Source organism: Rana temporaria, chromosome 2, assembly GCF_905171775.1.
Source record: "Rana temporaria chromosome 2, aRanTem1.1, whole genome shotgun sequence".
Lineage (NCBI taxonomy): Eukaryota > Metazoa > Chordata > Amphibia > Anura > Ranidae > Rana > Rana temporaria.
Genome location: NC_053490.1, coordinates 149,047,151 through 149,062,837, shown reverse-complemented (window position 1 = coordinate 149,062,837; position 15,687 = coordinate 149,047,151). Strand labels below are relative to the sequence as shown.

Here is a 15,687-nt window from a genome sequence, read left to right as displayed (position 1 = left end):
ATTTGTGGTGGGGATCTGAATATATCTTTAAACCCAAAGGAAGATACCTCAGTAGGGGTGTCGTCGGTACCAAATGGAATTAGGAAACGAATCATACAAAAACTACATGAATTTCAGTTGGTAGATGGATGGCGTATATTACACGCAGGAGAGAAAGACTATACATATTTTTCAACCCCACATCAAATATATTCAAGAATAGATCTCTTTCTGATACCTCATCAGTGTTTACACTTAATAAAGGACATTTCAATTGGGAATATAACTTGGACAGATCACGCCCCGGTAACAATGGAAATAACATGGGGAGAGGGAACTCAGACGTCAGAGCGGAGGTGGAAATTAAATGAGAGCCTACTACAGAATCCTGATATAATTGAAGATGTAAAAAAAGAAATAACATGGTATTTCCAGACAAATGATAATGAAGAAAGTGATCCGGGTATAGTTTGGGAAGCCCATAAATCAGTGATTCGAGGGGTTTTAATTAAACATGGTTCCCGAGTTAAGAAAGCTAGAGAAAAACAAATAAAAGAATTATTAGAAAAGATACAGAGATTGGAGATACAACATAAAAAAAAGACAGAAATGGGTATAGGAATTGAATTAACACATTTAAGAAGACAGGTAGCGGATCTCCTTAGATATAAGGCTGAAGCGGTTTTACAATATGCAGAGAAGATGACATACGATTCAGGTGATAAATGTGGGAAGTTACTAGCAAAAAAATTGAAAAAATTACAGTCACGGTCATATATCCCATTTATTAAAACCAAAGAAGATAAAAAACTCCACCTTTCAAAAGAAATAGCACAAGAATTTAGGAAATACTACGCCGCGTTATATAACCTTCAAGGGAAGGAGAACCCCTCTGGGGCTGTGGAGAAATATATATCCTCAGCAGGTCTGACTAGATTAACACCTCCAGAGCGAAGGGATTTGGGAAAACCAATTACTCTGGAGGAAGTACAATCAATAATGAAAACAATAAAGCATGGTAAAGCCCCAGGCCCAGATGGGTTCACCATACAATATTATAAAAGCTTTAGTACACTATTAGGGACCCATATGACTAAATTGTTTAATACAGTAGGACAAATAAGAATGTTACCCCCGGAGACGTTACTAGCACATATTACGATTATCCCAAAAGAAGGGAAGGATCCAGGGGCATGCACTAGTTATAGACCAATATCATTAATAAATGTAGATATTAAAATTCTGACAAAGATCTTGGCATCACGTATACAGCCCTATCTATCTAAACTGGTACATTTGGATCAGGTCGGGTTCATCCCAAATAGAGAAGCAAGGGATAGTACTATTAAAGTGTTAAACTTAATAAACCAAGTAAAAGAAAAGAAGATATCGAGTGTTTTCTTGAACTCAGATGCAGAGAAGGCATTCGATCGAGTGAATTGGGAATTTATGTTGGGAACAGTAAAACAAATGGGATTAGGAGAGCGGATGGCTCAGTGGATAGAGGGGGTGTATGCGGGACCCAGAGCTTTGGTAAAAGTGAATGGGGTGTACTCTGAGCCTCTAGCAATCACAAATGGTACTAGGCAGGGCTGCCCCCTGTCGCCTTTATTATTTGCATTGACATTAGAACCATTATTAAACAAGATTCGACAGAACAGAGATATAGTGGGTATTCAATTGGGAGGGAGGGAACATAAAGTATCGGCTTACGCAGATGACATGCTCTTCTCCCTAACAAAACCACAGATATCCCTTCCAAATTTAATGAAAGAAGTAGAACTCTACGGGAGGATGTCAAACTTTAAAATAAATTATAATAAATCTGAAGCAATGGGGGTCGCTCTGCCAGGGTCGATTAAGAATGGTTTGGAATTTAGTTTTAAGTTTAAGTGGACGACGAGGGCATTGAATTACTTGGGCACTCAAATGCCACCAGATTTAAAGGATACTTTTGAACTAAATTTTAAACCATTATTGGGTACAATTAGAACAATGTTAGATGGATGGAGTAGAGGGATGCACTCTTGGTTTGGGAGATCTAATATTTTGAAAATGAGTGTAGTGCCAAAGTTTTTATATCTTTTTCAAGCTCTACCAATTCAGATCCCCATGTCGTACTTCAATCAAATTCGGGCATTATTTACAAAATTTATATGGGGGAGTAAAAGGCCCAGGATCGGTAGGAAATTATTGATCCTACCCAAGAAGGTGGGAGGGATATCAGCACCGGATATGTTAAAGTACTATCACGCAGTCCAGTTGGGAAGGATAGCAGATTGGAGTAGACATGGGGATTATAAATTGTGGATCACTATAGAGCAACAAATGTGCCCAGTACCGTTAGATAGGGCAATATGGTGCTATTCTGCGTTACCCCTTACAGTTAAAACTCACCCAACGATAGGACCAACTTTATGGATTGGAAATAAAATATGTCATAATCCGAATTTCTCAACGAATAATTCCCCCCTCTACCCAATAATAGGAAATCCAGAATTCCAGCCTGGTTTGGAATCCCATATACTCAAGAAATTAAAAGAAAAGGGTAGATTTCAAGCCTCCCACTTTCTGGGTGAAAGGGGGTGGATGACAATAGGAGAAATAGCACAAAGGGGAGGGAGCGGTGAGATACCGATATGGCAAGCGCGACAGGTACGACACTTTCTGGAGACTCTGGATGGTGCAGAAAAGTATAAACGGGCACTCACAAAGTTTGAGGAGTACTGTGGAGGAAAGGAACCACTAGCCCATATGGTCTCTAAAATGTATATATTATTGACTGCACCACCAGAAGACTTTAGAATGTCGAGCCTAGTAAAATGGGAGAGAGATTTAGGCCAAGTTTTTTCCCCAATACAAAGCCAAAATATTATAAATTTAGCATTAAATTCTTCAAGATGCACGAAAATACAAGAATTAAATTATAAAATATTAACAAGATGGTACTATACGCCAGCGCGTTTAAACACATTTTTTCCTGAAATGTCAGATAGATGTTGGAGAGGCTGTGGGGAGAAAGGGACAATGCTACATACATTTTGGGGATGTCCAATAATACAACAATTCTGGGAAACAGTACGGAGAATTACACAAGAATTTACGGAATATCATATTCCAGATGACCCATCGTTTTTTCTACTACATCATGCTGAAATATATCCGGTGAGATATAAGGGATCAATGATGTGTCATTTGATAAATGCGGCGAAAAGTTGCATTGCAACAAAATGGAAAGACCCCGAGGCACCTCCAATATCTATGTGGCTGAAAAAAGTAAGGAAAATAGGGATAATGGAGAAACTCCTCCCAAAAACAATAGATAAGAAACAGCAAATTAAAATGATATGGGCACCTTGGGAATTATTTTTACAGTCGGAGGAAGGTAAAAAGCTAATAGGAGAATAAGATAAAGGGTAGTAGATGGAAGAAAGAAGGAAAATAGGAGAGAGAACATTTTGCGCACGGTTGGAGGACAGCGGAGGAGGGGAGGGGTGTATTGTATTGTCTTATTAAGAATTTTTTTTTTTTTTTTTTCTCTTCTCTTCTCCTAATTCTTCTCTCCGGCCTGAGGATAGACGGCTGGAGGAGGGGAATGGGGGAAGAAGGGGGTCTAGAGGTAGGGATAAGGGGGGAGGGAAAGGGGGGATAAAATGAGGAAGGAAGTGCTGCGGGAATAAGGAGGGAATTAGTACTTTAGATAAAGAATAAATGGATATTTAGTGGGAGATGGAATACTCGGGTAGTCTGAAATTTAGTTTAGAAGTAGAAAGTATTTGGTCTATTATAGAGGAATGGATTGAAACTAGTAGTGATACAGATATTATGAATAGTAAATAGAGTTGAAGAGAGAGAATAAATATAATTTCCATACATATGTTGATGTATAGGACTATGCTTAGTCCTCTTCTTATGTTTCCTGTATCACTTTCTTGCTTTTTTTTCTTGGAAAAGAAACGAAATAAAAAGGAAAATTAAAAAAAAAAAAGGAAAGTATTGCAGCTCCTAATTGTGCGTTGCGTGCCATATAGTGAAGCACATGAAAAGCATGCTTCTTCACGGTCACTTAACGTGTTCGTTTTGCGGTTACGTGAGGCACTGCATGCATTGGTCTTTATTCTTACAGTAGAGAAGTCATTAATTATAACTTTTTGTGAATTGGGACATTTAAACTTGCTTTTTTTTTTTTAATTCCAATCTAAATTTAGTAGGAGTCGGAGTCGGTGCATTGTTTGCCGACTCCGACTCCAGGTACCCAAAATTTCCCCCGACTCCGACTCCTCGACTCCGACTCCACAGCCCTGGTTCTATCAAATATAAAATACCCTTCCCAGCATGCAAAGGTGCTCCTATAATTGGCTGAGATGGAATTCATAATAATGCTACTGATCTGCATTAATCGCTCCTTTTAACCTAGCATCCTTCCAAGGTTGCCCAGATACAGAGGAGCCAATACTGATACAGCAGCACTGTGAAACACACAGGATTCCCTAGCTGAACAAACATAACTTTCTTTTTAGGCAGGAAAGCTGCTATGTTTTACCTCATGGTCTCCTGTTAGGCAGGAGACCACACTATGCCAACTACATACACCCTAGCAACTTACCTACCTTAGGGTGCTACAAACACATTGCACAGGCACATTAAGCCGTTATCACTCTCAGCAGCCTGCCATGAGAAATTACCTGATGGAATATCAATGGTCTGTCAATGCCTCCAAATTGTTGCCCTGCTTTGTTACCTCTCACATGCACTTCTAATGGAGATTTTACATGTCCATACTGAAATTTAATGCACAGGCATGTTCAATCATTGTCACTTTTAGGAAGCCCACCCTCAGATGCAGCTATGACTGGAGTAAATTAATGTACATAGGAAATGGGCTGCAATGAGGCGTGATGAAATCAGGTGAAAACAAGTTTTTTTAATAAATAAAAAAAAGGCAATTATTTATGCTTAGTGCATTAGCAAACAAACTACATGTGATTCAGTTAGGGTTTACATCTACTTTAAACACAAACAAACCATTAGAAAGATAACTTAAATGCAATAACTTTTCACACACACACACACATATATATATATACAGGGGTTGACAAATTTGCTTGGAATCTAGGAGCCAGGTAAAAAAGTTAGGAGCCAGAAAACGCGCCCGTCCCGACGAGCTTGCGCGCAGAAAGCGAACACATACGTGACCGGCGCCCCCATATGTAAACGGTGTTCAAACCACACACGTGAGGTATCGCCGCGATTGGTAGAGCGAGAGCAATAATTCTAGCCCTAGACCTCCTCTGTAACTCAAAACATGCAACCTGTAGATTTTTTTTTAAACGTCGCCTATGAAGATTTTAAAGGGTAAAAGTTTGTCTGCATTCCACGAGCGGACGCAATTTTGAAGCGTGACATGTTGGGTATGAATTTACTCGGCGTAACATTATCTTTCATAATATAAAAAAAAAAATGGGGGATAACTTTACTATTGTCTTATTTTTTAATTAAAAAAAGTGTAATTTTTTCACCAAAAAAGTGCGCTTGTAAGACCGCTGCGCAAATACGGCATGACAGAAAGTATTGCAACGTTTGCCATTTTATTCTCTAGGGTGTTAGGATAAAAAATATATATAATGTTTGGGGGTTCTAATTAGAGGGAAGAAGATGGCAGTGAAAATTAGTGAAAAATGACATTAGAATTGCTGTTTAACTTGTAATGCTTAACTTGTAATACCAACGGCCACCACCAGATGGCGCCAGCTCACATCTGGTGGTAATAACTTGTAATACCAACGGCTCACCACCAGATGGCCCCAGCTCAAAAAAAAAAAAAAAAAAAAAAATTTTTTTTTTTTTGCCCCCCCCTCCAAGCCAAGTCGCCAGGGCCCCATTTCTAGTCGCCATGGCGACCTGGCGCCCGGGATTTGTCGAGCCCTGATATATATATATATATATATATATATATATATATATATATATTGCCCCCTTTCCTTGCTCCTCTACCTGTACAGTTTTCAGAGAGGACCCACTCATTGCTCAGCTATTGTTATTACTGTATTTAAATAGGTTCAGTTTAATCTGCAGACTATCATAAGTTAAGAAAATCAAAAACTGATAAACTTGTAACAGAAAACAAAAGGTATGATGCACCACAGGAAATAAAGGGCCAGCAAGCTGCAACCATAAAACATACCTTTGTGTACAAAAACACTGCATGACACCACTCTACCAGCTGGATGCTGTAGAAGCTATGGGCTAGATTCAGAAAGAATTTACGCTGGCGTATTTATTGATACCCCGCCTAAATTCAAATCTGCGCTGACGTATCTTCTTTCTGTATTCAGAAAGCAAGATATGCCGTAATTAGGCTAAGATCCGACTGGCATAAGTCTCTTACGCCGTCGTATCTTAGGGTGCATATTTACGCTGGCTGCTAGGTGGCGCTGCTGTCGATTTCAGCATAGAATATGCAAATGAGATGGATACTCCGATTCAGAAACATACGGGCGCCCGGCGGATTTTTTTTTACGTCATTTGCGTAAGGCTTTTTCCGGCGTATATGAGGCATAACCAATGTTAAGTATGGACGTCGTTCCCGCGTCAAATTAAATTTTTTTTACGGCGTTTGCGTAAGTCGTTCGCGAATATGGCTTTGCGTAAATTACGTTCACGTCGAAAGCATTGACTATTTGCAACGTGATTAGGAGCATGCGCACTGGGATACGTTCACGGCCGGCGCATGCACCGTTCGTGAGAAACGTCATTTACGTAGGGTCATGTTTTATTTACATAAAACACGCCCACCTCCTGACAATTTGAATTTGGCGCGCTTACGCCGGCAGATTTACGCTACGCCACCGCAACTTACGGAGCAGGTGCTTTGTGAATAATGCACTTGCCCGTCTAAGTTGCGGAGGCGTAGCGTAAATAGGATACGCTACGCCCGCATAGCCTTACGTCCCCCTACCTGAATCTAGCCCTATGTTCTTTTGAAATAAGTACTCTACTAAATAAAAACCCATAGTTCTCACTTTCAGCCTAAGTTCACACTGCTGCGAATTCAAAATCGCGGTAAAATGCGCAATTTTACCGCGATTTCGCGGCCGCGATTTTGCCGCGATTTCGGCCGCAATTTAATGTAAATCGCGGCCCGAAATCGCAAAAAGTAGTACAGGAACTACTTTTTGAAATCGCAGATGCGGCGTCGCACTGATTAGGACAGTGCCATTGCCGACAATTGCCGGCAAATGCCGCCGATTTGAGATGCGATTTGACATGTGAAATCGCATCTCAAATCGTACCCAGTGTGAACCAGGGCTAAAGCATACATTATGGGTTCTATTTGAGGACTCTGATGCTTCTTGTATAAGCATGCCCCTTTAAAGGGAACCAAAACTGCATTCAGTGAACCAGTGTCAGTGTTTAAAATATTTTAAATAACATACAGGCATCAATCATACGAGAATAGGAATTCACACTGGGAATGGATTATTTCTGCTTACAAATAACATTTTTAAAACATTTTATGTTTTCAAGGCATGATATAAATTTCAGTCCTGTACAAGATATATTACTAAGAAAAAGTGACTTGAACTGTCTTTAGAACATGATTTAGATTTGACCCTCCAGAATATTACTTAGCACCTGTTAATAGTTCATTAGTATCTCAGTGAGTCACCAAATCCCTCATTTTCTCACTGCTACGCGCTCTGACCACTGCCAGCACAGACAATCACACACACTTAATTAAAAGAACTTTTACTATTGCAGAGAAATCCTGGGATTTCGCACTAATTCCAGAACACTCTACAAGGATTACTGTTTAAAAGCTGAAGTCTGAGTAAAGACTGAAGAATGTTTATATGAAAAACACACATCATGGTAACTGTGACAGCAGGTCCAAGGCAAAGAGAAAAGGGCTGGCAGTGGTGAATAGAGACGTTCACTTATATGTAGTGAACATCTACTAAAGTTTCCCAACAGTCATCCTGATATACCACAAATGATAAGAGGATTATTAACTGGTATCTGAATTAATTACTTAGATTGGTGTACAGCATACATTCCAGAGGTCTGACACAAGCCCATGTACTACTGCAGATAAAAAAACAGCTGAAAAGTATAGGGGTTTCTGTCGGAGATGGGCTTTAACATTTCAAATGCATACAACAAATCTAGCCAGCCAGACTGGAGCTTCTTGTTTTTATCCAGGCAGCACTGCAAGCTACCCCGATGCATACGTCTTCTTGTTGTGGGAAATTTGGTTTTCTGTTAACTGTTGAGACCTGAAATAAATACAAAGGGCGAATGGCGAATACCTAGGGCCTTGTTTAATATAGATCCTTAGACTGGCTAAGGGCTGCAAAGAGCCAGAGGGTCACATGCTGCCTAGAAAACCAGTAAAGCAGGCCACATATAATGCAAACCTCTCTCTTTCCTTTCACCAAAGGTGGAAGGAAAAAAAATTGATTGATTCCCCCATCAACACAGTGAGTGTCGATAGGGGAATCTTTCCCACAGCTCTATTGTGTTCTGCCGGTGGGGAGCTCAGGGGGGTTTCCCTCCTGCAGAATACAATGATTAGTATTTCGAGCTATAGCTGGCAACACTAATGGTTTGGAGGAAACCAAGACTGGTTGTACTCAAGTTCAATAATTGATTGACTGACTTTTGTACAATGTGCCCATAAAAGGATTTAAATTTGGATATATGAGCTTAAAGGGGTTGTAAAGGTTTTTTTATTTTCTAAATAGGTTCCTTTAAGCTCGTGCATTGTTGGTTCACTTACCTTTTCCTTCCATTTCCCTTCTAAATGTTATTTTTCTTTGTTTTCTTTGTCTGAATTTCTCACTTCCTGTTTCTCCTCAGTAAGGTGTTCAGTAAGCTGTTCCAAATGACTTTCCACCGCTCGGATGATGGTGGAAAGCTTACTGAGGAGAAACAGGAAGTGAGAAATTCAAACAAAGAAAAAAAAACATTTTGAAGGGAAATGGAAGGAAAAGGTAAGTGAACCAACAATGCACTAGCTTAAAGGAACCAATATAGAAAATAAAAGACAAACCTTTACAACCCCTTTAACCACTTCCATACCAGGCACTTACGCACCTTCCTGCCCAAGCCAATTTTCAGCTTTCAGCGCTGTCGCACTTTGAATGACAATTGCGCGGTCATGCTACACTGTACCCAATTTTTTTTTATCATTTTGTTCCAACAAATAGAGCTTCCTTTGGGTGGTATTTGATCACCTCTGCGATTTTAAATTTTTTGCGCAACAACTAAAAAAAGACCGAACATTTTGAAAAAAAATTAAGTTTTTATTTTTTTCTGTAATTTTTTTGGGTAAATAAGTACGTTTTCTACTTCGATTATGGGCACCGATGTGGTGGCCCTGATGGGCACCGGTGAGGCGGCACTGTTGGACACTGACAGGCGGCACTGATAGGCAGCGCTGGTATGCGGCACTGATGGGCACTTATAGGCGGCACTGATGGCCACTCATAGGTGGCACTGGGCACTCATAGGCGGCACTTATGGGTGGCACTGATGGGTACTTATGGGTGGCACAGATGGGCACTGATAGGTGGGCACTGGCCATGGATGGGCACTGAGAAGTGGCACTGATGGACACTGAAGGGTGGCACTGATGGCATTGCTGGGCATCACTTGTTTATCCCAGTGCCAGTCCCATGTTGTCCCATGTTGCCAGTCAGTGCCCCATGGGCACTGATTGGCATCTATTCTCTTTTTTTTTTTTACTGCCCTTCCCTGGTGGTCCAGTGTGGGCTTTCGGGGGGGGGCTAAGCTGATAAACAATCAGCGCAAAACCCCCTGTCAGGAGAGCCGCCGATCAGCTCTCCTCTACTCGCGTCTCTCAGACGCGAATGAGGAAGAGCCATCAACGGCTCTTCTCGTTTACATTGTGATCAGCCATGATTGGACAGGGGGCTCTTTACCGAGATCGGAGATGCAGGGTGTCAGACTGACACCCCGCATTACCGATCGCCGCGCTGCGCGCCCCCACGGGCGTGCGCCGGCATGAAATCCTGCAGGACGTCAATAGACGTCCAGTCAGGATTTCACAACCACTTCCTGGACGTCAATTGTCCATTGACCGGGCAGGAAGTGGTTAACCACTCAAGACCCGGAACATTATGCAGGTTAAGGACCTTGCCCCTTTTTGCGATTCGGCACTGCATCGCTTTAACTGACAATTGCGCGGTCGTGCGATGTGGCTCCCAAACAAAATCGGCGTCCTTTTTTTCCCACAAATAGAGCTTTCTTTTGGTGGCATTTGATCACCTCTGCGGTTTTTATTTTTTGCACTATAAACAAAAATAGAGCGACAATTTTGAAAAAAATTCAATATTTTTTACTTTTTGCTATAATAAATATCCCCCAAAAATATATAAAAAAAGATTTTTTTCCTCAGTTTAGGCCAATACATATTCTTCTACATATTTTTGGTAAAAAAAAAAATCGCAATAAGCGTTTATCGATTGCTTTGCGCAAAATTTATAGCGTTTACAAAATAGGGGATAGTTTTATTGCATTTTTATTAATCTTTTTTTTTTTTTACTGGCGGCGATCAGCGATTTTTTTCGTGACTGCGAAATTATGGCGGACACATCGGACAATTTTGACACATTTTTGGGACCATTGTCATTTTCACAGCAAAAAGTGCTATAAAAATGCACTGTTTACTGTAAAAAAGGCAATTGCAGTTTAGGAGTTAATCACTAGGGGGCACTGTAGGGGTTAAGTGTGACCTCATATGTCTTTCCAACTGTAGGGGGCGAGGCTGGACGTGTGACATCAGTGATCGTCTTTCCCTATATCAGGAAACAGACGATCACTGACATTGCCACAATGAAGAACAGGGAAGGTGTGTTTACACACACCTCTCTCCGTTCTTCAGCTCTGGTGACCGATCGCGGGACACCGGCGGCGATCGGGTCAACGGGTCCCGTGGTCACGGAGCTTAGGACCGGGTCGTATGTGCGCCGCCGGCTGTGCGCTCGCGACCCCACGGCTGGGCTTAAAGAGACACGGTACGTGATTGTTCCCAGCCTTGCCATTCTGCCGACGTATATCGGCGTGAATGGGTCCTTAAGTGGTTAAGCTTGCCTGTCCTACATGTTTAAGGTATAGATAAGATAATAGCACCATACAATACTTACTGGCTACAAGTCGTCTGCCATCTGACAGGATCATCTCTCCACTTTCTACTAAGGTTTTCAGAATACAGGTTACATTTGTGGGAGCCTTGTCAGCCTCATCTATAACCAAGATGTGTCCTTTTTTAACAGCCTTAACCTAAAAATAAAACATAGTATTGTAAGGAATCAATAAGCATGGGAAAAGGTATTTCATTCCAATCAAATATTGCCACAACTTGCTAAAGTAACCTCTGAATGATTCAATGGTCATATAAGTAGATATGTAAAAAATATATAACGGAAGTACTATGGTTTTAAAGTAAAATTGTCATAAACCTTGGCAATTCACACTAATGCCGCATACACATGGTCGTTTTTCGGCCTTAAAAAAAACGACGTTTTTAAAAACATCATTTAAAATATAGTGTGGGCTTCACATTGTTTTTCGGCTTCTGAAAATGTAGTTTTTCGGGTTGTAAAAAATGATCGTGTGTGGGCTAAAACGACGTTTTAAACCCGCGCATGCCCAGAAGCGAGTTATGAGACGGGAGCGCTCGTTCTTGTAAAACTACCATTCATAATGGAGTAAGCACATTCATCACCACTAACAAGGAATCAGCTAAAAGCAGCCCAAAGGCGAATAGAACTTCCCCATCAGAGTGCCGTCGTACGTGTTGTACGTCACCACGCTTTGTTCATAATTTTTCAAAAACGATGGTGTGTGGGCAACATCGTTTTTAACGATAAAGTTGGAAAAACGTTGTTTTTTGGACATGCTGAAAAACAATGTTTTTTTCCATGCCGAAAAACGACCGTGTGTACGCGGCATTAGAGTATGATTCAATGATCTAGGAATCACTCCTTGGGAAAGCATTGAGTCTTGGACCAGCACAATAACTTTAAAGAGGAGTTCCAGGTGTATTGTAGAACTCAGGGATTATCATACTAAAACTAAAATGTAGCAAATACTAAACTGTTAATCAACATACTCAAAGTACACTTTTCATCTATACAAAGTTTAAAAAGTCACCTAAATGTGTCTGCAAGTTATGCCAAAAGACTCCAGGGCTTCACAATTAGATGTTATGTTAGACTAGGTGCACATTTCTGCAAGTGCATGACAAGTCGCAGCCCATTGGAGGCAATGGCACTGTTGCAGCGCCACACCGATTTACAAAAGTAGTTTCTGTACTATTTTTGCAGATTTCAGGTGTGACTTCAATAGACATCTGTGCATGAAGTCACACAGATGTCTATCAAGTAGCACCTGACCTTGCTACTTTAAAATCACGCTACTTCAAGTGAAGTAGCATCAATGTGAACCAGGGCTAAATCTCATGCTTTACCGTACCAGCAGCAAAAATGTGCAGCTTTTAGCAGACACGTGGGGTACCATTAATTTTTATTGACACGCAGCATGTGTTCCTATACTGGGGACCGCATACCAAGAAACTAACATATTCAAAAAAAGGTTGCTGTAGCTTCTATTTTTCTCTTAGCACAAGTTTTCTTTAAAAACTTTCTGGAATAAGCTGCACCAGCTTCAGTAGTTTTTATAGCTGTTACATGCATCAACACACCTCTAATTTAAGATATTCATAAGAACTATCTACTATAAACTTCCAAATAGTAATATTTGCATACCAATATTTTTTTCATAGAAAGAAAGGAAAACAAAGCTAATTAAAAAAAAAATCCTAATTGCGCCAATTCAAGTTTTATCTCCCAAGTGTGGTATGATCTCCCAAACCTACTATACAATATAAATACATACCAGAGGTGAATCTTCATATACTATTATACCATCTTTCACAGAAGGCTGCAGTGTCAGGCTCTGCACAGTTGTATCCCTGTGGACAGAATTACAAAATTATGATTGAGACAAAAATGCTAATTAGTGATTTGAATAATAACGGTAACTAAAAATTGTGGATGACTTCACACACAGCCCTGCTTGCCTAGATAAAACACTATGGCAACTCTGTATAACAAGACTCACACATTTTATAATTCTGAGATTTCTAGACTACCAGAAAGCATAGCTATAACAGAAAAGGCAATACACCTACATTTTTGGACATACAGTCTGTTTGTGGATATGCCGCCTCTTTGCTTTCCCCTAACAACTGCAGATATTCCACACTTCCAGCTGTGTGGATTAACCATTTACCCTATTTATGCTGTGGTTTATATCGCCAGTTTGTACATTACTACAGGAAATACAAGTCGGATGCAGGAATCACTGTAAGCAGAGGGGCAAAACAAGTATTTGAAGAATCCAAATGGTTAAATACTTTCCGCAGCAGGAGAAACAGAATACAAAATGACCATGTCAAAGTGCACTCTACAGTGGTCAAGAATCTTGGAAGATGAGCCCTCTACTTGGATTCCAAAACCATACACAATTAAACATGTGCTTTGATCTTATAATTCTAGGGTTTTTGGACTGTAATGTGACATACAGCAATCCATTAATGCTCTTTCTAGAATTTTAGATTTTTTTTTTTAAAGGTTAATTATATTTTCACAAAATCGAAAAGGTGAACTATCTTCAAATATCCTGGCTAAACCATTGGATCCCACTGCATATAGAGGCGTAACACTCCCTATACCACAATGCACACCTCTGGAACACACAACCATGTGACTGTGCTGACCAATGAAAAGCACATCGGAGGTTGCTTCTTCTTACGTTAAGGTTTCCCAATAGAAAGAATAACTTTTTTTATTGGTCAGCCCAGTCACGTGATCGTGCAGACCAATAAAGTGCTCGTTTTAAAAGCAACACTAAGATCAAGTTCTAACAATGAAACTTCCTCTTGCTTTCTTAACCTGGTAACAAGATTTCTGAAATACGTCTTGGCTGGAAAATCAGCCAGGCTTAAGAGCAATATAATTACCACCTACTCACCTAAAAATCCTAAAATAACAAGAGATTGTGCCACAAGATGCAATGAATACACTGACCATTGTTGAATATCTTGTTTATGGAAATATATTTTTTTAATTTTTGATAGTGTAAAGAAGGGTTATAATCACTGTCAGTTTTTTTTTTCCATCCGTGTCCTATTGGGGAGATTTCCCTTTACTTCCTGTCCCACAGCCAAAACATAAAATGTGAGGAAATCCCTGCAAATTAAGAGAATTCCTCGGGCCTCGGGTCACCAGAACATTGGAAGATTTTCCCTTCATTACTTTTCTGGCAACAAATCCAAATTGGGATTTTCTTTTACAACCCCAACATCAAAAAAGTTGTAACGCTATGTAAAATCTACATAAACAGAATGGAATGATTTGCAATTCTCTTAAACCCATGTTTTATTCACAATAAACAGAAACTACAGTCCTGATCAAAAGTTTATGACCACTTGAAAAATTGCAAAAAATCATATTTTACATTGTTGGATCTTAACAAGGTTCCAAGTAGAGCTTCAACATGCAACAAGAAGAAATGAGAGTGAGACAAAACATTTTTTGAGCATTCAATTTAATGAAAACAACGAATAAACTGAAACAGGTTGTTTTTCAGCTGATCAAAAGTTTAGGACCACACCTCCAAAAAAAAAAACGAAACCCCCCCAAAAACAGAAATCCAACTTCCAAACATGAACTCAGTAATGAGTAGCTCCGCCGTTAATGTTGATCACTTCAAAAATTTGTTTTGGCATGCTTGATGCAAGCATTTCCATGAAGAGTGTGGGAACATTTCTCCAAATGGTGAAGACAGCCGCACAAAGGCCATCTACTGTCTGGAACTGTTGTCCATTTTTGTAAACTTCCCTTGCCATCCATCCCCAAAGGTTCTCAATTGGATTTAGATCAGGGGAACACGCAGGATGGGCCAAAAGAGTGATGTTATTCTCCTGGAAGAAGTCCCTTGCCCTGCGGGCATCGTGTACTGTAGCGTTGTCCTGTTGAAAAATCCCAGTCGTTACCACACAGACGAGGGCCCTCAGTCATGAGGAATGCTCTCGGCAACATCTGGACATAGCCAGCGGCCGTTTGACACCCCTGCACTTCCTGAAGCTCCATTGTTCCACTGAAGGAAAAAGCACCCCAGACCATTATGGCGCCCCCTCCACTGTGGCGCGTAGAAAACATCTCAGGTGGGATCTGCTTGTCATGCCAGTAATGTTGGAAACCATCAGGACCATCAAGGTTAAATTTTTTCTCATCAGAGAATAAAACTTTCTTCCACCTTTGAATGTCCCATGTTTGGTGCTCTCTTGCAAAGTCCAAACGAGAAGTTCTGTGGCGTTCAAGGAGACAAGCTTTTTGAAGACGTTTTTTTTTTTTGAAGCCCTTCAGTCTCAGATGCCGTCTGATGGTTATGGGGCTGCAGTCAGCACCAGTAAGGGCCTTAATTTGGGGCGAGGATCGTCCAGTGTCTTGATGAGAGACCCTGCTTATGCAGTTCAGCAACCCAACCACGTTCAAAAAGGGAGAGTTTTTTGTCTTTGCCATCACAACGTGTGACTACCTGACAGAAAAGGACAATGAATCTACATCTTTGCACAGATTTGGCCTTTTAAAGGCATGTGGTCCTAAACTTTTGATCAGC

At 40.5% G+C, this 15,687-nt stretch overlaps 1 protein-coding gene across 1 annotated transcript in view; it reads right to left on the bottom strand.

Annotated features, from left to right (window-relative positions):
* Positions 1–15,687, bottom strand: part of VWA8 (von Willebrand factor A domain containing 8) — a 486,197-nt gene that overhangs the window by 192,210 nt on the left and 278,300 nt on the right. Inside the window, exons 23-24 of the mRNA XM_040341313.1 lie at positions 12,901–12,976; positions 11,148–11,283 (exon numbers count right to left, since the gene is read on the bottom strand). Coding sequence (XP_040197247.1) covers positions 11,148–11,283; positions 12,901–12,976 — 212 coding nt within the window. The remainder of the gene's footprint in view (positions 1–11,147; positions 11,284–12,900; positions 12,977–15,687) is intronic.